This window comes from Lissotriton vulgaris, unplaced genomic scaffold (assembly GCF_964263255.1).
Source record: "Lissotriton vulgaris unplaced genomic scaffold, aLisVul1.2 SCAFFOLD_1307, whole genome shotgun sequence".
Classification (NCBI taxonomy): domain Eukaryota; kingdom Metazoa; phylum Chordata; class Amphibia; order Caudata; family Salamandridae; genus Lissotriton; species Lissotriton vulgaris.
Window position 1 is genome coordinate 203,656 of NW_028243195.1, and position 23,824 is coordinate 227,479.

The window sequence follows — 23,824 nt, forward strand, 5'->3', positions numbered from 1 at the left end:
AAAATGGAATAACTGCCTCAGTGGTATACGAGTGATACAATAACAGACACCCAGAGGGTCGCCATCTTGCAAAGGCTACCCTGTCCATACCCGGGGTGAAATCTGGGTTGTCCATCAACTGGGTGAGCGGAGTAAAATAGTAAGTTTGTGTTTAAGGTTGGTTTGATCCCATATCTCCATGGGCACTCATGTAATATGTGCAGCATATAGATTAGGGGCGTATGTCGTTTGCGTAGAAAGGGAATTTCCTGTAGGGGTCTGGCGGCCACCACCTGGCCCTGGAACAGCCAGTGTTTCTCCCATTCCTAAGGAGTCCACTCAACTAGCAGGCAAAGTTGGGCTGCCTGGAAATATAGCTGTAAATCAGGTGGGAGTGCCATCAGCCTCTGCTTCAGGCGCGGCTTCCCGTTCCAGATGAACTGGGCAAGTTCTGCTTGCATCTGCTGTATCCAGCCTGGAGGTGGCCTGAGGGGGATAGTACGAAATAGATAAAGGATCTGGGGTAGAATGGTCATCTTGACTGTGGCTACTTTGCCTAGCCACAATAGAGGATAATGTTTCCACTGTCCCAGTTCTCGCCGGATTTTCTGTCGTAGGTGCGCATATTTGGCGGTAATTCTTTTCGGGAGAGAGGAAGCCAGTGATGGAGTCAAGGAAGGCGGCCCCAACTGAGCTCTCTAATGGAGAGCTGGCGTAGAGATTGGCGTAAAAATCGCAAAACACCTGGGCGATGTTCCTGTGATCCGAGATACATTCACCATCCCTCTGAATAATTTCCTGAACCCTCTGCTTTTGCCTGGTCTCACGTAGCTTATGAGCAAGAAGGTGCCCGCACCTATCTCCCCCTGTATAATAGGTGTGCTGCAGCCGCAAGGCCGCAAATTCTGCCCTATCTTGATCGAGTGTCGCGAGTTGTTGGCATACGGCCTTAAGTTGTTTCCACATTCGAGGGGCTCCCGTTCTCTGATGCATCTGTTCCAGCTCTCTGGTTTGTTGGACGAGTTCTTCTCGATTGTGCCTACCCTCTACATTGTCTGCAGCTGAGATGGCTATTAGCTCCCCCCTAATGACTGCCTTTAGTGCCGCCCATTGTGTTGCGAGGGTGGTGTCTGTGTTGGCATTGTGAGAGAAGTAATCTGTATCCGCTTAACCACTTCCTTGCGATGCAATAGTGTATCTCTGAGGCGCCATGTCCTAGAGGGCTGGTGTATAGGTGGAAGGGTAAGAACAGCTGTCACCCGGACATGATCTGAGAGGGAGGGGAATCCTATTTCTACCTCTGTCATTAGTGCGTGTACAGGCGTGGATGCCAGCAGGTAATCTAACCGGGCGTATGTTTTATGTGCACTGGAATAGTAAGAGTATTCGGGGCTTTGTGGGTGGAAGCTTTGCCATAGATCACTAAACCCTAAGTCATGTAAACGGGTCAGACTCTCTGGGGATAGTGCGCATGTCTGATGTGTGTGTTGACTTTATCTGTCTAGGGTGTTATCAAGAACCAGGTTCAGATCTCCCCCTAGCAGAATTTGGCAATCGGACGTGGCTGTAGCTTCCGTAAGAGCGGAGTGTAAGAATCGTTCTTGGCCATTATTTAGGGCGTACACTGAGCCAATGGTGAGTGTTACGTTACCTATGGCAAATCTATAAGTCAATAGACTACCCTTTATCTCGGCCTCTCTGTGTAAGACCACACCTTTAAACCGCTGAGCCACCAGAATAGCAACCCCTGCTATTTTAGTTGGACCTGAGGAGAAAAACTGAATTGGGAACTTTGGGGACCGGAGGTGGTGACAATCTTTAGAATAAAGGTGTGTTTCCTGAAACAGGTAGATATCTGCTTGGGCATGTTCCAGACATGAAAGAACTGCTCTACGCTTTACCGGGTTATTGAGACCTCTCACATTTAGGGTGAGTATTTTAAGCGTGGTAGCAGGCATTCACAATGGTAACAATATAAAAAGCAAGGGTGGGACACCGGATCCGATACCACAGGGGCGCGGGGTATTCTCTCATCCCAGAGTACCAAGGTGACATGGAACTACGCTAACCCTGAAGTTAAGGTGGACAAGGAACACTGGAATCCCCTCCCCCCACCAAAAAGTAAAAAAATTGAAAAAGTAGAACAATAACATATTGTCCATCATCCGTAGGTGATTGGAAGTGTGGTACATTGGGGTAGTTGACCAAGATTAAAAAAAGCCCCCCTCCCGCCAACGGCTATTTGATATCATGTAGTTCAGCCCGGTTGAGATGTAGCCAGTTCCGTCGAGGCAGTTTCAAGAGCAGCCTGCTGGCCCTTTGTTATTTCTGCATCAACGGGCTTCCTAAGGTGACGTCTTCGGCCTTGCTGACACCATCGGGGCTTGGAGTCATCCATTTCCGTTTTGGGGCCCTCTGTATCATTCTCCTCCGTAGTGGGATCCACACCCAGTAAGCGGCAGGCTTCTGACCGGGATCGCAATTGGTACAATTTATTGTCCATACAGAACACCAGACGGAACAGATGGCCCCAGCTGTAGGAAATATTGTGCTGTTGTAGGTGAGCAATGATGGCTCTAAAGGTTCTATGTTTTTGCAGGGTGAGTGCTGACAAGTCCTGGTATAGAACCGGCGTCTGATCGCGAAACGTCAGAGGGTGTAGCTGGCGAGCGTTTTGGGATGATATCTTCTTTGGTGCGGTAGTCTTGCACGCAGGCCAAAATGTCCAATGGCGGAGCCGATGGTGCCCGCGGGGGACCCACTCTATGTGCTCTGTCCAGTTGTAGCTCCGTTTCTAGGGGTCTCGCTAGGATGTGATTGAATAGCTCCCTTGTGTACCTGAAAAGGTCCTTCGTGTCGTCCTCTAGTTTCACTCCTCGAATGCGGATATTATGGCGCCAGGAGCGGTTTTCCAGTCTTCGAGGTGTGTCTGAAGGTCAACCTGCTGATCATGAATCCTGAGAACCTCCTGCTGCAACGCTGCTAGTTCCGTGTCCCTTCCGTCGCTTATGTCTTCCAGCTCGGCGACCAGTTCACCGATGCCGTCCAAGTCCCTGCGGCCCTCCTTTATTTTCTCTTTAAATTCTCGCTTGAGCGTTTGGTTATCTTCCCTCAGCGCAACAAACATGGATTTCAAGAATGCCTTGGTGACAGGTTCCGCCCTATCCTCTCGCTCAGATGCGGACCGGGTATTGCCTGATGCCATGCTGGTAGTCTGTTGCCCAGCTTGGACTTTCGCGAACAAGTCTTTCAGTGTCTTATCCATGCGCCCCCGGGAGGAGGACATATCACGTCAACCACTGGGTCTCAGGGTAGCTGTGAGCTGACCACGTTCCCACCAGGGTACCGAGTCCACTGCCCCAGGGAGCGTTGGTGTCCTGGATGTCTGACCCTCTCGCTGCACATAAAGTTTTTTTGGCCGATAGGGCGCAATGGCAGGCAGATCTGTGTGATGCTGTAGCTGCGCAATCACTAGCGGGGATCCAATATCCCTCTCTGGTAGGCCCAACTTCTTGTCCCTGTGCTATCTGACACTTAAGGTCGCTGATGGCTCGCTGCTCGCCAAGTTAGTCTCCCTCGCTGCTCTTACCCGCCACAAAGCTGTGCTCTTTAGGTGGCACTTGCCTGAAGACGTCTGCGGTAGCTGCCAGTCCGTGTGGAGCTCCATGGGATTGATTCTTCTTCTGCCAGGACCCAACAGCCGTATTTCCCAGCGTGAGGGGCTTCTTTGGGCTCTCAGGGCCCCCTGTCTGCCTTAGGCCCGACTCTGTCTCTCTGGGCTGCAGCCCAGTGGTTGGTGTGTGGCGCTCTCCTCGGGTCCCTGACTGGGCCTCCGACCCCCACTCCCATGTGGTGAGCGCCGATTCAAGCCGTGCTGCACCCCCACGTAGATGAAACCCGGCGGGGCATGCGCAGGGTCCTCCGCTGGCTGCGTTCTCACTGTAAGCCCTTAGCTGTGGCGGTCCCGTTCAGCTGGGCAACATTCACTGCTGACGTGTCGTTACTCTAGTGCTTTTCAGCGGGTGTCCATTCAAGGGGTATATGTAGCACAGACTAGTCCTCAGTGCCTGCGCTCCAATAGGGGTCTCCCGCATGCATCTAGGCCCGGCGTTGCAGCTCCAGAGATCTGCACTTACCCAGGCTTCCACCACTTCCGAGTTATACCGGGTGTTGCAGGCAACGTTTCTGAGCGTTTTCCTTAACCGCGCTACCATGGTGAGGGCCCGACACCACTGTCGTGCCCTCCACGATGTGCGCTTGTCGTTGAGCCGTGTGGGAACCTCACATGATGGCGGCCCGTCACCCTTTTCCTTCAGTTGCAGTATCTCTACCGGTGTTCAGTTCAGGCTCTGCCTCCCACTGTTACTCCAGCAATGCCGCAGGGCCTGCAGTGCTTTCCGCTGCTCTGGGCAGGTGTCCCAGGCCTGCCGCCTTGCTGTCTGGGTAGAGCCTCCCCTCGCTAGGGATCGCGGGGCCTCTCCTTGTGGCTCCCGGGCGAGGGCGTGCTCTGTCTGTCTGGTGCTCCTTTTGGGCCGTGAGCAATGTCCCGGGCCGCCTCCCCGCCAGCGCCGTATCAGGAGGGCCCCAGTATGACCACCGGACCCTCGACCGCCACTGTGTACAAGTAGGCCCGGCTGAGACCCACAAAAAACTGTGGGCCGGAGCAACCCGTCTCCTCTCCCACCCGCGGCCGGAGTGCTAGCTATACACCACCGAGGCACGGCCGCCCCGTCTCCTTCTCGGTAGCGCGGAACCATCAGCATAAGTCTCTGCCTTAGTCGCTCTGCCGTCTGAGCACCCCTCCATGCTGCTGACGGTTGCAGGCCCTCACTGTGCGGCCTTGCAGGAAAGGCGCACTCCACAGCACTCACCCCGCGCCGTTGAGGCTGAGCTCACCCGGGCTCAACCGGGCCCCGTTAACTCTCCGGGGAAGTGTCCCGCAAGCTCTGCGGCCAGGACAGCCCCGGTGCTGAGGCTGGCTAGCTCTGAAACAGCCAAAGGCCCGTGCTGTAGCGGGATGTTGGCGGGAGCTCCGGAGCGACACCTCCGCTCACTCCACCATCTTGGCCACGCCCCTGCATTCATTTTAAATGAAAATATAGCAGCAATTTAACCTTCAATGCCTCATGTAAAGTAAACAGGCAATGTCTCTAGGGTTATTTCGAACCTACTTAAATCTTTTTTTCCCAGTCTCACTTCCAAATTAGGAATTATAGTTTAGCATGTTTCTTGGATAACTGAAATTAACTGTAAAGTTTTAGATTTCTTAACACATATTTTTATTTACCTCTTTGTTCAAAATCTGTCATGTGGTAGCCCTTTGTCACACATTCTAGTACCCGGGGAACTGTGTCACTGGGTTAAAGTACATTCTGTCAGAAGAGTTTTATATATTTTTTAGTCTGCTTTAAAAACATTTAACAGGCTTCTTTATTGTTTGTTCTTTATCTGAACTTATTTAAGGTTGTCCGTGAGTGCTGAAGCACCTCTTGAATGCCTACTTCCGGTGCCACTGTTCAGAAGTTGGGGATACATGTTTTCCCGTTTCTAGACGGCTGGCTGCTCAAAGCGGGCTCACTGCAGACAGTTGGAGACCAGCTATGAATTATGACTGATCTGTTGACCTCTCTGGGGTGTTCTATCAGCAAGCCAAAGTCTTCTCCTACTGATAAAGCTTCTATTCAAGTGGTTCATTCTAGATACGCTGCAGTGAGTCCAGGACATTCAAGATGTGATCCTGATGTTTTGTTCTCAGTCCAGAGTCTCTTTGATGACTAAGGTTTTGTGGGTTCCCTGCCTAATTCTGAGGGGAGGTATAGGGAAAGCTACACATAAGTTATAATTGTCATCTAACTCGTAGGGCAGACTATAGTATGGAACCCACGGTAAATAGAGCAAACCCACACAAATTATACTCCTGTATAGACTACACTCTTACTAGTGTGACAATCTTTGGGTCCTTTGATGAACCAATGTACTTGTAGCTTTGTCGGGTCGATCTCTACTCACACTGAGAGGGATACCCAGGGAACACATAGCGCCTTCACCTTTATGGTGCTTGTAACCAAGAGCACTGACCGATTCCTGTGGTTGAGGTGAATTATGAAGTGCCATAGAAGAATATTTCACAACCAACGAGGAGATGGTAGAGAAGAAAGAAGTCCTATGGAAGGCCTTAAAGGGCGCCATCAGAGGCAAATAAATTAGCATGACTTATGGAGTGTGGAAAGACTTTTGTCACCTGGATTTATAAACTGGAGGGAGAATTGGCAGGTATCGAGAAAGATACAGCAGGTAGTGATAATCTAAAGGAAATCATGCCCAACAATATGTAGAAGAAGAACAAATGGTTATTACTGACTTGGTTCGTTGACAGAGAAAGGGGGAATGGACCTATAACTGCCATGAAAGCGCAGTCTGTCGTCTCTGACTACTTGCAGCTGGATTGTGATAGGACATTTGCACAATTCAACACAAATGTATACCGACAATTTACTGGGTGCGACTCATTGCACGAGTGAAGTGCTAGACAAAGTCAGACCTCTCCACACAATTGATGGATGTGGGAGAGGCCCTGAGTGAGCCCATCCGCACCCTAGAGATTGAATGGGTTACTAAACACAGTACAGGATTTACTCTGACCTACAGGTGCAAAGATTGCTGACAGTATGTAACAAAGAATTGGAGCCTGGGAAAGTGACCTAATCAGTGAGAGAGATGGTGGTGGTTTTGGTAATGCCAAAATCTGTAAAGGGCCTCTGGATGCCAATCTTATTGCCCGTGTTCAATGATAAATGGCAACAACTAACAGTTGAACAACAGATTGGCAGAAGGACATAGTAGGGTGATACATCTATGTGTACTTAGGAATCAATTTGGTTTTATACCAAAATGTATACGATGATGAACATGCAAAGTTTATTTCTCATACTGGAAGAGATAAAAAAATGGGACTGGCCACACTCTATAAGATGCCTAGATGCACTCAAAACATTAGATATGGTAGACTTAAGAGCCCCATACAGCACTCTCCCTATAAATTGTCTAAGAAGGGTATACATACAATTAGTTGGCATCCAAGCATTGATAGCCTCTCTCTTGGATTTCTGCAGTGCTCTGTTTTAAGGAACTACTCAAGTGCTGCGCTCAAGATTGCATATAGCACAGCATGCAGCCGCTCGATACGCCTAGGGATACCCAGACATCAGTCTGTTGCGTTGGGGATGGAGAGTCTGTCCTAGCTGTCTGTTTTTAAACGATCAATGTTTAAAGCGCTATGCATGGCGCATAAGGTACTGTATGAGATAGGCGAAGACCTGTCCAAAGTATATTTAAATTATACGTTCCCCAAAGCCAGCTCAGATCATCAAAGAGCAAGTATGTTGTGGCGCCAAGAGTAAACGAAGCAGACTGGGAGGCATATCTTTCTCGTTGCATACTGCCAAATGCTGAAGCTCCATCCCTCTTGAAATACAATCTATGGCTAATCATTTTCAGTTTAGGAAATTGATTAAAATTTGGCTTTTTTCGTTAAAGGTATGAGAATTGTCACTTTCTTGTTCTCCTTATAGATTTGTTTCTACTCCGTGCCAAGCTGCCAGATGGTAAAAGAGCACTTTAAAAGAATGCCTGATTCATTATTATATACTTTTGTACTTTTACATATGTTTAAAAAATATTCTGAGAAATGTACCTAAAAAACTACGGCTAAAGCGTTGTTTTGATTGCAAATTTAAACAGAGAAAACACTGGATTTTGCAATATAGGGTTAGGTTCACAATGCACAACTCACACAACAGCCATGCAAACCATGACATGCACACTCAATTATTTATCTTTACATTGTCCTTGAATTGACAGATACCGTTACAAATGTTGTTAACAATGTTATCCGTACTTGAAAGGCCAAGGAGAACTACGGTCCAGTATATATACTCCTCCAATGTAGTACACTGTAAATAGGGGTATACTGTTCCCCTCTGACTCAACAGACTCATGATAGGTGTCGTCACTGGGAGCGTGTGCTCTTAGGAGGCATGCTTCATTATTGGAAGGTGCAATGGTTCATCATTGGGCTTGCTCCCCTTTGGGCTGGCGCTGCAATGCTCAATGGGCCCCGCAAGAGGGTGCTTTGCTGGACATATTGTTAATCCCCAATGGAGGACTGGAGAAGTGAGTGTGTTCCAGTCGGTGAGTGAGAAGCTTGGAGAAAAATGAGAATTAAAATAGACTATAGACCTTGTGGGGCTATCTGTTTAATAGGGATCCCAGTATATGTTTAGTTAAACACTGCGTGAGAAATCACTGGACATAATGATCCACATCTCTCAGGTGCAAAGGTATACTATATGATGTATGAGCACTTAAGAAGAAATTCCTTATGATGTGGAATATGTCAGAACGTCATGGGAAAGCTACCCCACACTCCCAATGTTAATTTCTTTTCAATTACTATGGTGTACAGGGCACTAAAGTCATAGTGTTTGAAATTGAAACCAGTTGGCCCATTAGGCGCCTACTGGTTCACTTTAATCAGTACTTGGGGGCACAACTCTGCCTCCCGAACACCAGTCTAAGTGGGAGAAGTGCCACTCTAAAAGAGAGTTTCTATCTTCAGCTGTACCTGTCCCTATTGCATCACTGCTTAGAGATTTCCATAGGATCAGTACATGGTAGACTATGTGAAATTGCATTTTCTAAACTGCTTGGATCATCAATTCGTTTTTATAAGCTTTTGAGACATGATCCTTGTGACATGTTTGGTCTAGCTTAAATTCTCTTAATTTGAGCTAGTGGTTAAGCCTGGTTCTAGTGTTGGCGTTTTCTCTCGAACTCTGTAATTGGAGGTGTGCTGGCACAGAGGCAGGGCGAGTCGTGGGTTCCCATGCTTGTGACTTGAAATAAATTCTTCCATGAACATCCTCACCAGTTTGGATTTGGACTTCTTCACATTTGGTGATGGCTTGTCCCCTGGAATGTACCAACTTCTTTCAAGGTTTTGCTGCTGGGTCATCTACCTTGGCTGCTGCTGCACTGCTTTCAACTCCTCAGTGTCGCTGCACTGCCACCGATTCCCTAAGTCAGTTGACACTTTGTGTGGCGTGAGCTGGTTATGCTTCTGCCCCAGCCGCCTTCAATCCTGTTTTTAGCAGTATTCTGATTTTTCTCTCCCTGCCATTGGCGGAAGCTGCTTCACGGAAGTGAGTCCTTCACCACCAGAAACCGCCTTTCCCATTGGCTGTTTGATTTAAGCTCACCCAGGGCGTGCAGTCTATTCCTCATTGGTCTGACTTCCTTAGACAGGGTCTGGCAGCAGTCAGCACCATTGCGTCGGACACTGCAGCGTCCATTCCATTCCCTTGCCTTCGTGCCTGTGTAGCTCATGCTAACATGTTGCAGGAGGCAGCATTTTAACGGACCTCAGAACATCGCTTTCAAAGATTTTCATTTCAGGGGCAATGAAACTTTGCTGGAAAATATTGCATAGGTACTGTTTTATTCTTCACTATTTTGTTTTCAGTCCAATTGTTATTGTTCGCAAAAAAAGCTGCAGTGATTCGCTTCTGAATGGAACTTCGCACCCGTAACAAGAATATTTGATTGATTGCCATCCATTGCCCAAAGTTCACAAATAGTTTGCAAATATTGGTAAAGCCAAATGTTTTACTTAAATTTATCTCAGGTCACTTTATCACCAGGTTCCTTTCTATATTGATTCACAGGATTTAACAACGTTCATAACACCTTTTGGTGCATATAAGTTGTGTAGACTCTCGTTTGGGCTTGCCTCTGTGGCTAGCATTTTTCAGAAATTAATGGACACGATACTTAGAGGTATAGAGGGTGCTCAAGCATTCCAGGATGATGTTCTGATTTTTGCAAGTACAGTTCAAGAAAACAATCTAATCCTTGAGAGAGTACTTAGAGAGTTTGGCATTCCCCTGTGCCTGTGACAAAATGCAAATTTGTAGCAGAGGAAGTTGATTATTTGGGGCATTCCATCAGTACCTAATACATTACCTCGATATTATCATTGGTCAAGGCCATTCAGGTTATTGAGCTCCCGTGAGATAAAGATACCCCTCATTCCCTCGTAGGTTTAATAGGTGTTCAAGGCTGTGCTGCTGCTGTTCAGCCTATACATCAATTAATCAAGAAGGATGAAAAGTGTGTTTGGTTTGATTCTGTGCATGAGACTTTTAACAAAGTGAAACAACTTGTTCTTCATGCAGTAGTGTTATCACCGTTTTTGTCTGGTGTCAAGTGTACTGTTATGATGGATACCAGCCAAGTTGGAATTGGAGCAACATGAACTAAATTCTGTAATGCCAGGGTATGCACCGTTGTTTTTGCCTTTCAGTCTCTGTGCAAAGCAGAGTCTGACTACAGTATAATTGAGAAGGAGGTTTTAGCCTGTGCCTGGGCCGTGGAAAACATCAAACATTTTTTCTGAGGATGACAGGGGCTGGAGAGCCCAGGAGGTTGTCTGAAGTCAGCCCATGGATGGAAGGCAGCATCTGCTGCCAGGGAAGTGGGAGGAGATGGCACCTGATAGTGAAGGGCTGTGCCTGCCTAACTACAAAGCTGGCTCCACCTCCTGCTGGGTGACTGTCACCTCTGTCCCTGATACTGAAGGGACTTCCCTATAACCAGTTCTAGCTGGTTCTCACACTGCCTGCTTCAAAGGACTTCAAAGGACTTCAAAGACTTTTCACTGTATAAGAAGGGGCTGTGTTCCCTTCCAAAATGTTCTTGTTTCTAACTTGAATCTGCCAGGGGCATGCTGCTGCTGGGGCTCAGGGGAATCCCTGGGCCCTGCCCATCCCCTGGACCTCTGATGGACGATCCTGGACTCCTGGGGGACCCCTCTGCCTTGCTGGGCTGAGGGGGGGGTGGGGGGGGGGGACTTTGCTTTGCCCCCTGGGACTCTCTGGGACCTTTTTGCAGCATGGCGGAGCTGCATTTCTTGAAGGTCCTTGCTGCTGGAGACTTTGCCCTTTGGCTAAGGCTTATTATAGCCTAAAGCGCCTGGAAGCGCTGTACTTTGTGCTTTAGCGCTTGAAAGCGATTTTTGCCGGTTTGCGGGCATTTCGTTGCACGCATTTTGCGTGAGGTTTGGCAGTTGCCGTTCTGCGAGTGCCCACCTCGCTTATTTTTGATTAGTTTGCCCTCTGGCAGGTGCCTACCCTGCCAGGGACCTTGCCGCAATATTTTACTTTCCACGAGGGAGCCCACTCCTCGGGAAACTTTGCCTGCCCGCCTGCCTGTCTAGAGAGGGCCGCCGCGCTGCCCGCGGCGACCCGGAAGTGGTTGGCCGGCTGGCCAATCCCAGCGCGGCCGGCCGGAAGTCCCGCCCCCGCAGCAGAGAGGAGGAGAGAAGCTGCCGGGTGAGGAGGACGCCGCAGGAAGAAGGCGCCCAATAGATGGCGGCTGGTGTTGCCGGTGCAGGGCTCCCATTGCTGAGGGAGCCCTGGAGGAGCGGAGCGGTCGCGGAGGGGGCGCGAGGCACATTGCCGGTGCCTGCCCCGCCGCAGAGAGAGGAGACAGCCGCCGGGAGCCTTGCTGGCTCCACCCTCAGTCCCGGTCCCGAGACCGGGGACCGGGCAAAGCAAAGAGAGTCTGCGAGGAGCAGGAGCTCCTCAGATGCTGCCGAGCCACCCCCGCCGCACCGAAGACTGGCGAGAGCAAAGGGAGCAGCCCGGTGAGTGGGGCAGACAAAGGGGAGGGGCGCCGGGACACATTGTCGGTGTCCGCCCCCCCCTCAGTAGTGCGAGCCCGCGCTCTTTGACAGTATGAAGCCATAAAGGCTTCAAGGGCGGCCCCGGTTGGCAGTGGGTCGCCCCAACGTGTATGAGCCCAAAGAGGCTCAGAGGGGCCCTATTTTGTTTAAGAGCCTGTTTGGCTCTTGGGGGCCATTTTAGTTACGAGGGGGCGTCGGGGCACATTGCCGGTGCCCGCCCCCTCCTGCCTCCGAGTGTTAGGGTTAGAGTCCGGTGAGGCTCATGGGGGCACCATTGTATTTAGAGCCCTGAGAGGCTCCAACGCTGGGTGCACAGTAGTTTCAGAGCCGGGGTGGCTCAATGTGGCGCAGTTTGTGCTCAAGGGGCACCCCTTTATTTCAGAGCCCCTGCCACAATTTGTGATTTCCCAGCTGCCCAGCACTTTGTGGGCAGCTGGCACGTTTAGGCTTTTGTACTTTGTGACTGGCGCTGCATGGCAGCGCGCTCTGACATTGGACTCAGGGCATCCTCGCCCCACAAGGCCAGTTGGCCTAGGGACTGCCACAAGTGGTGGCTTATGTAAGTTAGGCGCAATGTGATTCCTATGTTTTTAATAGTAATTGCCTACTGTGTGTTTTTGCGCTATTGACTTATGTTCTGGCACCTCTGAATGTGTAGGTTTATGCATTATGTGTCTTTCTTTTCATGCGCTGCACCTCTGAATGTTTTAGGCATCATGTGCCTTCTTGCGCTGCACCCCTGAATGTATTTTATTGCATCATGTGCTTTATTCTTAACACCTCTGAATGTTTTAGGCATCATGTGTTTCTCTTTATTACTCCTCTGAAGGTGGTTCATGCATCATGGGTAATGTGTTCTGGTATACCCCTAAATGTATTTTATTCTTAGGTGGTTGTCCTTTTTAGTACAGGTGGTCCTAATAAGGTCCTGGTTCCTGTTACCAGTGGATACTGGTTGTGATCTTGGTGATTACCCTTTTATGTTTATTATTTCTTATTCTAGAAGTACTATATCTGATTCTGACAGTGGCCCGTGTGGCCCTGTCTTGTAAATAATCCCTTATGAATGTTGCCCGTGCCAGTTGGCACAATGTACATGTGTGATGGTTATCTGATATGTGTTTTTACAATACAAAAGTTATTTTTCTAATAACCTTGTGTGGAGTCTCTTTTGTGGTGTGCCTAGTATGTTGTTGCTGATGTGCGCTGGCGCAAATGCTTTACACATTACCTCCGAGTTTAGCCTTACTGCTTGTGCCAAGCTACCAAGGGGGTGAGCAGGGGTTATCTTGGCGTGTGACTTCCTTGCCCTGACTAGAATGGTGGTTTCTGCCTGGCTTTGGCATCAGCCTTAGCCTACCAGAAATAGCCAGTTCTAACAGTGACTCTGATTGGCATCCCTCAATGATTCGTAAGCGAAGTGCATCTTCGGTGTTGAAATTGTTAAAATCACAGTAGCGGGCTAGACGCTTAAGGCGAGAGATGAAATCGCCCATGGATTCATCACGTTCTTGAGACGCAAGGTTGAAGGTGTAGCGTTTGTAGTCCAGGTCCCGCTTGTGAAGAAACTTCTTGTTTAAGGCTTCCCTCACATCTGTGTATGATGCAGCATCGTCCGGGGGTAGTTCTTTGATAATTTGTCTGATGTCTTTGCCCACCAAGTTCCGTAAAGCTATGAGTTGTTGGTCAGGGTCATTAACTTGTGAGCCCTTCATAAAATCTTCAAAATCTTCTACCCAGCTCTTCCATTTGGGACCCATACTGTTTCCGGAGTTCAGCATCAAAGGCTCGGGAGGCCGCAGGAATGATACCCGGGTGGCGCAATTCGCACGGGCCTGGTGGTGCGTTTTGTGAGTTGTCCGGTTGTGTAGTGATGCAATACTGCAATCTGCGGCAGCGTCTCTAGGGGGTTCCAATTGATATTTGGCAGGCACAGGAAAGCTTGCTTCTTCTTGCCTGACTTTAAAATGGCCGCTGGACTGGTGGCCAGGGTTCTGGATAGGAGTGTCTGAGTGGAGTGGTGTGGCTCAATGGTTAGAGGAGGCAGACCCGGAAGCAGAGAATGGCCCAGGACCAGGGTTCAATTCCCGACGCGGCAGGGTCGTGGACCAGGGTCAGTGGACTCGATAATTCTTGCCTCGGTGCCTACTCTAACCAGGGATCACACTCGGCAACTCTGGGCATTAGCTTGCCTCATCTCTACAACGGCCCCCCACATTCGCCGGGGATGCCTGGTTTCACCTTGGAGATACCCAGTAGGGACCATCTCACAGGGATAGCCAGGACGGGTTCCCCAGCGGTCTACAGCGCCACGACGCCTCAGGGCAGCAGTGCGCTTTACAAGAACACATACATTACATTACATTACATTACCTCAGAATGGCAGCCGAAAGCGACCTCTATGCATCAGCCTCACTGCAGAAGATTGATAGACTTAACCCAGCTCCACACAACGTTCCTTTTGTCTGAGCTTCAGGGGTTTTCTAGTTTCAGGCTGCTGGCTGCCTTGGCTCAGGATTTTCTGCTGTAGGCGGGTGGTAAGGGCAGGAGCTACCACGCGCACTCACATTGACGGTGGAGCACTATGCTCACCGTCTCAGCAGTGTTCAGTCTGAGTTTCTTACGTGCGCCGGTCAGGGGGGTGTCTTCGCATCCCGCCCTCGTCACCAGGTTTCAGGTCGCACTCCCTAATAAAATACGGGCGCGAGTAAAGGTTACACATGTCTTTATTTCTTTCGTGTAAACCCTGAACTCCCGATGTTTCCCCCTGCTCCTCCCTTTCCCTTTCCTGCCATGCCTGACACAGAAGTTACAGACGGGTCAGGCACGGCAATACGACAATGCCAACTTCATGCCCCCACATTTCTCTGTTGCTGTCTTACCTGTCCCCTGACAACTCCTGTGTAAAGGTGCACTCATTCACTTTTTATTTTATATTTATTCACCACTCCAAGATGGGCATATGCCATCTTGGAACGCTACATTAAAAAACAGAATCAAAATGGTCTCCCTAGTCATGCACCCTTGCTTGAGTCTGCACTTTTTTTTGCAGCGTTTCACATACATCCTTGATTTTGTGATCTGGTGTAAATTACATTTAACCCTTTGCATATGTCATTCACTGGGTTCCCTAATTACCAGGTGTGTTTTGTGGAACTAATGTGAAACAAATTCCTGCACATTCCAGTCGCAAATTGCGACAGTTTGTTTGATTCGGATTTTTTTAACCAGTCCACATTCCCTGGTCCTTCCCTCCATGACCTTTGATGCATTGATGTCAGAGATGACAGCATAAAAGTTTTGTGAAATTCCTAGAAAAAATGGCAAATTGATAAAAAATAATCAGAATGGCACTAGTAATTTGAGCCATAAACCGTTAACTGTAAAATTCCCATTGACAAATGCCAGAGTTACTCGGAAAGAGCAGTTTAGTCGTCCAATTGAGTAATTTGGGAGAGAATGTAGTCTGACGGCTCATTGCTATGTGTGACATTTTAAAAATGTGAGTGTAATTATGAGTGACATTTCAACGACTATGAGTGACACTTTCTCACCAGCAAATATCAGGCAATGAAGACAAGGGAAACTTCTAAATATCAGAAATTACAGCCATTTGAGCAACTAGAAACTCCAAGAACTTCTTGAAACTGTTGCAGACCACCAGAAGTGGAAGGACACTGACCCTTTTGCTCCCTCCTGTAACCGGACTGTACTGTAAACAAATGCATAACCATGATATTACACAAGTTACGTTTTTCAGCAGCAGTATTTTATTAAAGTTCTGTGTACATATGCTGACACATGCGCAGTTAAATACAAAAATACTTATTGGATGAAAGAGATTGCATTTGCATAATATTCTTTTAAAGTCCATATGTACATAATATCTAGACCAAGCACAACACCTGCCCAACTTGACATACCTAAATAAGGGAACACACTAAGACCAGCGCAAACAGTCCAGTCAGATAATTCATAGTGTCAAGTATCAGAGGCTGACAGTAACCCGTTACTCACACTAACCTGTATCACCAGGGTTATGTGCACTTATATCTGAAACCAATATACCACGCAGGTTGATATTTTATCATGAGCTTCCATGCAACTTGTTGTACTCCCATGTCACAGTTTTTGCCTTCTTTTTCACGTTTTCAGGTGAAGAATATTTGTAACATGTTTCACCTTGAGGCCTGTTCATTTGAAACATTAATATATAAGACAATGTTCTATCAAGTGATAAACTGGGGCGGAATTTGGTTTTATTCTTGGTTACCCTTGAGAACACCCTTTCTTCATCAGCATTGCTGTGGGGCAAGTAAAGATAAGTTGGGCTACTTTAGCTAGAAGGGAAAACTTGCTTCTCTGAGTGCCATCAATAGTAAATTCTGTGTCAAGGGAATGTCAAATGATATCCATCCTGTAAGCTACAACCTCACCAGTACCACCGTTTACTTTAATAGCAGCCCTTTCTCTTGCATTTGTTGATAGGTCCTAAAAGTCAGTGACCTGGTATTTTGCAAATTCTTGCTCTAATCAAACTAGGTCCTGCTCTGCAAACTTGAGGTAGGTTGCAAACCGTTCTACTAAGAACAGCACACTATCAAAACTGTGTTTGTGTTTCTCGAAAAAGTTAAAGACCCGTGCATGCCTAAACACCTTGTTATTAACTGGAAGGACTTTTGAAGCATACTTTACACCTTTGTGGTGAAAGCTGCGTACTGCTTCATAGAAAGCTTACAGGGTTCCTGGCTCAATGTCCCCACTTTCTAGCATGTTTTTCAACTTTCCCCGCACAATGATGCCAACATACAGACTTGTATCTGGGATCTGCCATTCTTCTGATGTTAAATCAGGCAAACTGGCATCTGGGCTCCCCTTGAATGACTGAATGACATCTACATGAAAGACTCCACTCAAGAGCACAACAATTAATTCAATCATGGCATCATACATGAGGTGAATGACTGGCTCTTCCCTTTGAAGCAAAAGGTTGAAATTAACAAAAGTAGGTAATACAGTCTGAAGAAATAGACAGTAGACCTCATTCATAGGGTTCTCAAAACTGTGCACAAGTCTCCTTATGCTGATTTTGCTATTTCTGTCACTGTTTGGTGTTGACAGGAAGTACGAAAGCAGAGCAGCAAACTGAAGAATCAGTCTATCCAAACATGTAGACATTCCTAACCACCTCACAGAAATACATTTCTGCATCCAGCGGTGATCTGAATGAACAAATTGGCAGAATTCATCATACACATTCTTACATTTTGAAGAATAGTTGAACCATAAGTAGACATCTACAAGCAACTCCTCTATATCAAAATGTTTCAAGCTACAACAGAAGGCAGAAGCAGCATGGGATGCAGCATTGTGAGCCACGTGGCAAGGACAGGCCATGAAATACACATTAGAAATCAAAGAGATACTCCAGTTTTAACAGAGTTATGCCTTCCTACATTCACTGAAGCACTATACACCAAAGCCAATACAACTTTCCCAAGGAATGGAATGCTTTATCATAACATTAGATACTGCAGTAAATATACCTTCCGCTGCACTTTCCTTTCTTAAACACATGTCTAGAAATTTGAAGCATACCAAACCCTGCTTCGTACAGTTATGGGTTCATTTTTTCAATGCCTTGATCATTGCTACCATCAACACATAGACTAAAAGCTGAGGATGTCATATCAGCCACTAAGTCAGGCAACAACTCTGGTGCAATGTCATCATTTAATACACAGGTTGCTTTTGTTCTCGCACAAGCATAACCCTGCGCAATTTTAAAATCTGGGAAACATGTCCTTATGAGATGGCCCAAATGATCAGCAGCAGCAAAGGGTACATTATGCTCTGCCAAAAATCCTGTGAATTTTATTTCCGCCTCTCTGGCAAGAAGGTCTTCGCTGGAACTCTTCATTGACATGTAGTCAGAGATGGGCTTCATTTTAATCTTTGTGCCTTGAAGATATGTATGAACTCTACCGGTAATATGGCGTTTCAGATCAAACTCTCCTTGATGCCCACATGAGACAATCTTCTCGCAAATCAAGCAGCGAAAGGAATACGGATCGGTCTTAACACCCTGCAGTTAAAAAGAATTTCCAAAATTATGATTGTCCCCTACAAGTTTTAACGTATGAGAATTTTAAAATCAAAGCACTAGTGCATACAGTGGCTAGGCTGCTGCTCATCAGCACCTACTGACCACGCATTACGCTGGCTGCTGTAGTACAACACAAAAAGAGTATGCTATGCATTATGACATTTGTTGAGGGCTGACAAGACACTGTTTAGGAAAGGACACCAAGCAATGAATTGAGCATACCGGGACCTCCGTTCCACTGACCTAAAATAGAGAAGTCCAGTTCATCATAGTGTAGTACACATGACTGAAAAGTAAACTGCAGAAAGAGAAACTGAAATGCCCAGGAACACACAATGTGTGAGAGCCTTTACTAAAATTTTAGTCTCCCAATACCTGATGCACATAGTAGAAAATATACACTCTTCATATAATGAAAGGGAAACAAACATATAAAAACAGTTGGCCTTATATTCTTCTCAAAATGGATAACACAAAACCTAGGTTGCAGCATGGTGTAGCAAAAATAACATTCAAGGAAATAGATATGCCATTGTCCACACACTTTAAAGTATATAACCTTATTGGACTACCTTTGTATTGCTCTGCGTGCATCCAGGACAGGTCGAATTTAGTTCGATAGTACAGTGCCCCAGATTTCTTCTTGCTAGATTTCCTTTGTCTAGAAGCAGCCTTTACCTTTTTGGAAATCATAGCTGAAGTGCAGGGCTCACTGTCATCTGTATCAGACATTGTTCTGCCAAGACAGGGAAAGGAAAGAAACTCAAATATGCACAACATGATTCTAAAATGTATAACCAATGGCGATAAAGCATGGTTTTGCCAATACAGAATGCGGTCACAGTGAAGCTGCGTTCCGGCAGATGCTGCCTCCCAGATGAATCTATGATGTGCCTGGCATAGTTAAAAATCTATTTTTTCATACAAGTCAGCCAGCCACCAATATGTTCAGACCTTCTTTAAATACTAAATGATGCCCTTTCGCTATTACTGTGTCTATACCTGAGGTACACAGCCAAAGACCAAATTTAAGAGTTTAGTACTCACACTCTGCTGGTGTGTCACTGACTGTTCTGCTGTGCAGATCCTGCAGGGCCGGCTCTAGGCTCATGGTGGCCCTGGGCAAGGAGCGTAGGTAGGGGGCCCGGAAGAGGTGGTTCGGGCGGGGCGGATCGCGCAGGCCAGTAAAGAGGGGAGGGGGTCAGGGTGTTTAGTAGTGGAACAGAGCGGGAGGCTGCCAAATTCCTGCCAGGGGCCACCACGCAAATATGTATCCATCCTCAGAGAATTAATATATTAAGGATATATATTGGCGTGGTGGCCCCTGGGGTTTGGTGGCCCTGTGCAGGTGCACAGCTTGCACATGCCTAGAGCCGGCCCTGGATCCTGTTCAGTGTTGTCGGTCCTACAAAGATTTCTTGGGTCACTCAATCACTGACACTGCAAATATGGGGGACTTTGAATATCTATAAAAGTACACAAACAAAAACAAGTTTGAATTTACAGGTCCAGATTTATAATGAAGTTTTTAACCATACGTATATGATTCCTGATTGTACTCAATGCAGTATTATAACCCAGAATGCAATATAGCAACACAAACCAACATTTCAATATGTTGTCAGTCACCAAATTGAATTCAATCAAGCACAACTTAGATCAAGGGAGACATCATGGAAGAAACACAGGGTTGAAGTCTGAGTTCTATTAAGCCTGTGCATTGTTCCCAGCTACTGCTCCTCAAATTCTCAGCTCCCACTGTGTTGCAGCTCAAAGGCAAAGAGAGAAAAACGAGCTGGTATACTTGCTGAGTGTGCAGTGTAGGTGTGCAGTGTTAGAAACTAAAAAGGCAATCAGACGCATTGGAGTAAATTATGACCTCCTTCGTCCTGTGTAGTCTACATGTTTCAGCCAGGCCTTTTCTTTACAACTGGCTTTCCTCAGGACCAATGAGTATGTGATAGTGCAAATTATTATATTTTAAGTGATTGTGATGTTGATTAAAAAGTGTCGCACTCGCTAAGGTGCGTTACGTGTTAGAGGGGGATTCCCTCTGCTTTACTGTACACATAACCTAGATGACACAGACAGACGTACAGTTTAGAGTCAGTTAGCAAGGTAAGTTTGCGAACACAACGTATTGCCGGCTGCTAGGGTGTGTGAACGACACATCAGTTTTTCGCTTAAAAACCACACCAGCCATGCAATTAGCATGCCCACGTTTTTCTGCCGGTCCTAGGTCATTCACACACCTTAGCAGCCGGCAATACGTTGTGTTCGCAAACTTACCTTGCTAACTGACTCTACCCTGTAACAGGGGCCCAGTGATTAAAGTCTATCATTTTAATCTCAGGTACTGGGACCCACTGTATAGCTTTTAATTATCACCTTTCACACTCACCTACACTGCACACTCAGCAAGTATACCAGCTCCCCAGTAATCTGGAGTCGAAGCACACCCGGGACACATTCGGTGTCACTGTGTTGGGCCCGATGATGAAGCATGTCACCAACTAGGTTGGTGGGTGAGGGCTTCATGACCTAACCAAATGGTTTTACCCACATAGGTACCCATTGAGTCTCCTTTCACAACCTAGCTAGTCCTTTTTGATAATCTACATATAATCTAGGGGATCCAAACTTGCTTATCTAGTCCTCTCTCTCTGTTTTGATTTGTTGATAAAGAGAGAAAAACGCCAGTTAATATGACCACACACACCAAATAACGCCACAATACCAAGTCAGCTAGCCAGAGAGAGAGAGTATCAACATTAATTTGCACAGACACAATGTGCTTCAAAGAAAACTCATCACAGGATTGGTGTGTTATTAAAGTGCTGAACATCACTGTGATGGCAGGCTTGCAATCATGGAGTACTCTGCTTGTTTTATGTAGCTAACACACTGCATTATTGGGACTTGTGGTTTTTGTTCACCATTTAAGAAACGGGCAATATTAAACTTTACCAAAACCCGCCATGCTTAGGGGTAGGCAAGCAGGTACACTCAAACTATTGAAAAATCTGCGTCAACATAAGAGTGCAATGTACTTCTGTAGGCCCCCCCTTCTCACAATTAAGCATTTATATAAAAATCCTTCTGTACCTTATCAAAGAAGACGTTATACACAAGTTTCAGCATAAAAACGTTGTCTCTGCAGAACTTTAACAAGTGCAAGTATGGGTTCTGGTTGCAATGGCAGGGTAGCCTGTAACATTATTAACCACAGCCTTAGGACACAGTTGATGGACCAGATAGTTGCTTCTTTTCCCAAGTTTGCAGGATAGCAGGCCTTAGGACACTTATAGAAACCATGTGACCCCTACCTCTTTAGCTCAGGTGCCATGCACAGAAATTCCACAAGTAAGGAAAGGATTTTTCAGTGGAAATGCATGTAAGTCACAGCTAACCTCAAAATACACAGTTCGGATAAAAAACATGCGGCTCGTGATCTTTTGTGAAAACGGTCAGTAGACAAAACACACATGTTGCTGCATGACTCCCTTATTCACCAGTTATCTGGACATTTGACCTTGCATGAAAAATCCTGGGTACACAAATTCATCCCCAACAATAACATCAATTCAACAAAGCACCCTCAAGGGGAGTGCCAGGAGCAGCCAGGACAGAAGTTCCAAACACAAGTAAACAAAAAAGGTTTCATGATCTGGTTGTGAAAAGCAATAACACAGCTAATCTCAAAATGCACGGTATTGAGAAAACATGTGGCTTATAATCATTTGTGAAAACTGACACTAGACAAACCAATCTCATATTGCTGCAGCATTATTCACCAGTTATCTTGTCATTTTTGTTGTTGCATGAAAACTTTTGGGTACACAAAGACTTCAGATCCCCCAACAGCTAAACAAAGCACCCTCAAGTTCAGCACCAGGAGCAGCCAGGACAGAAGTTCCACAAGTAAAAAAAAACAGGTCTCGTGATCTGGTTGCAAAAAGCAGCAACTCACAGCTAATATCAAATTACACAGTAGTGCTATGTGGTTCAGGTTTACAGCAGGGATTTAACCTCTGTGTCGCCTGCGTAAAACTGCTACTAAACAAAACGCCGATCTTGCAAGAAACATTCATGTTCACACTGAATTACCTCCTCAAACAGTTTTGGGAATATGCAACAGTACTTGTGAACTTAATAAAACTGGCTTTCTGCACTTAAAACATGCAGAGTGCACACTTCCAGTAGCTAACATTTAATTCACAGTTACTGTTAATTTAATAAAGAGACTTACCACTGTCTCTGTCACAGTCCTAATTGCTGCACCTAGGGAATTGAGGTAAAAATAAGGCAGCTGCTGATGTCCTTGCCTGATCAGAGTATTTACTAACTTGTCTGCTAGTCACATCATGCTCTGTCACTTACTGGCTCAGATGGCTGCAGTCTCAGCTGCTAGTGCTGCTGCTGCTGTAGTGGCAATGCAGTTGAAGATGACAAGACTCAGAGGCTAGTGAGTAGAGAGGAGCTGACGCTGGTACTGTGTTGCAAAAGAGACTCTGTTAGCACTGTGATGGAGAACACAGGCAAAAGCATCACCATTTCAACTCTCTTAGAGCACGTGCTCTTAGAGACACGTGTTCAGAGGAAGTTCGGTTGCCCTGACGACAGCAACAATTCTGTGGAGGGGGCAGGCCTGGCTGGGGCACCATGAGGCAGGAAACAACAGGATGGGAGAGAGGCCAGGCAGGCTCAAAACTGGGCTAGACATCTGTTTGTGCTGCTGGTGGTGGGGGCAGGTGGGGCCTCTCTTCCTCCCTTCTAGATGCTGCAGTTGGAGCGAGCATCATCACAGGGCCTCTCTATCATGTGGATCATGTGAGGCGCAGGCTGAACCAAAAGCAACCCAGCTGGGCACCTGTTGTTGTGCTGGTGGGGGCTTTGGATTTGGGCCCAGATCCTTGGACTGGGTTGAGTGTGTGACATTGATCCACATTCGGTCCATCACCTGTTGTGTTTGCATATTCCGCCCTAAGTGCGCTGGGGATGCCCAGACGTGGGTCCCAGGCACTCCACACCACTGGAGTCAAGCTAGCCGGGCTGATGAGAGGTGTTACCTCGAAACCGGTCCGGTCCTCGGATGCTTGATTCCGTTCTGGGAAGGACATGGCTTTTGTAGTTCGGACTGGACTGTTCCCATGGGGCACAGGGTCAGAGCTGATTTGCATATCGCCATTGTCTAACCCAGGGTGGTGTGGAGTGCAAAAAAAACGATGGATTTGGGCCCAGATCCTTGGACTGGGTTGAGTGTGTGACATTGATCCACATTCGGTCCATCACCTGTTGTGTTTGCATATTCCGCCCTAAGTGCGCTGGGGATGCCCAGACGTGGGTCCCAGGCACTCCACACCACTGGAGTCAAGCTAGCCGGGCTGATGAGAGGTGTTACCTCGAAACCGGTCCGGTCCTCGGATGCTTGATTCCGTTCTGGGAAGGACATGGCTTTTGTAGTTCGGACTGGACTGTTCCCATGGGGCACAGGGTCAGAGCTGATTTGCATATCGCCATTGTCTAACCCAGGGTGGTGTGGAGTGCAAAAAAAACGATGGATTTGGGCCCAGATCCTTGGACTGGGTTGAGTGTGTGACATTGATCCACATTCGGTCCATCACCTGTTGTGTTTGCATATTCCGCCCTAAGTGCGCTGGGGATGCCCAGACGTGGGTCCCAGGCACTCCACACCACTGGAGTCAAGCTAGCCAGGCTGATGAGAGGTGTTACCTCGAAACCGGTCCGGTCCTCGGATGCTTGATTCCGTTCTGGGAAGGACATGGCTTTTGTAGTTCGGACTGGACTGTTCCCATGGGGCACAGGGTCAGAGCTGATTTGCATATCGCCATTGTCTAACCCAGGGTGGTGTGGAGTGCAAAAAAAACGATGGATTTGGGCCCAGATCCTTGGACTGGGTTGAGTGTGTGACATTGATCCACATTCGGTCCATCACCTGTTGTGTTTGCATATTCCGCCCTAAGTGCGCTGGGGATGCC

General features: G+C 47.2%; 2 protein-coding genes across 2 annotated transcripts in view; one reads left to right on the plus strand and one right to left on the minus strand.

The window, feature by feature from the left end:
- LOC147668673 (vacuolar protein sorting-associated protein 53 homolog) overlaps positions 1-23,824 on the plus strand; it is a 508,123-nt gene that overhangs the window by 174,001 nt on the left and 310,298 nt on the right. The gene's annotated exons all lie outside the window — the stretch shown is intronic.
- On the minus strand, positions 15,545-18,886 carry LOC147668676 (uncharacterized). The gene is made up of 3 exons (XM_086948528.1): positions 18,873-18,886; positions 18,366-18,561; positions 15,545-17,804 (listed from the first exon to the last, which is right to left on the minus strand). The coding sequence occupies exons 2-3, from the start codon at positions 18,555-18,557 to the stop codon at positions 17,337-17,339; spliced, it is 660 nt and encodes a 219-aa protein (XP_086804654.1). The 5' UTR covers positions 18,558-18,561; positions 18,873-18,886; the 3' UTR covers positions 15,545-17,336.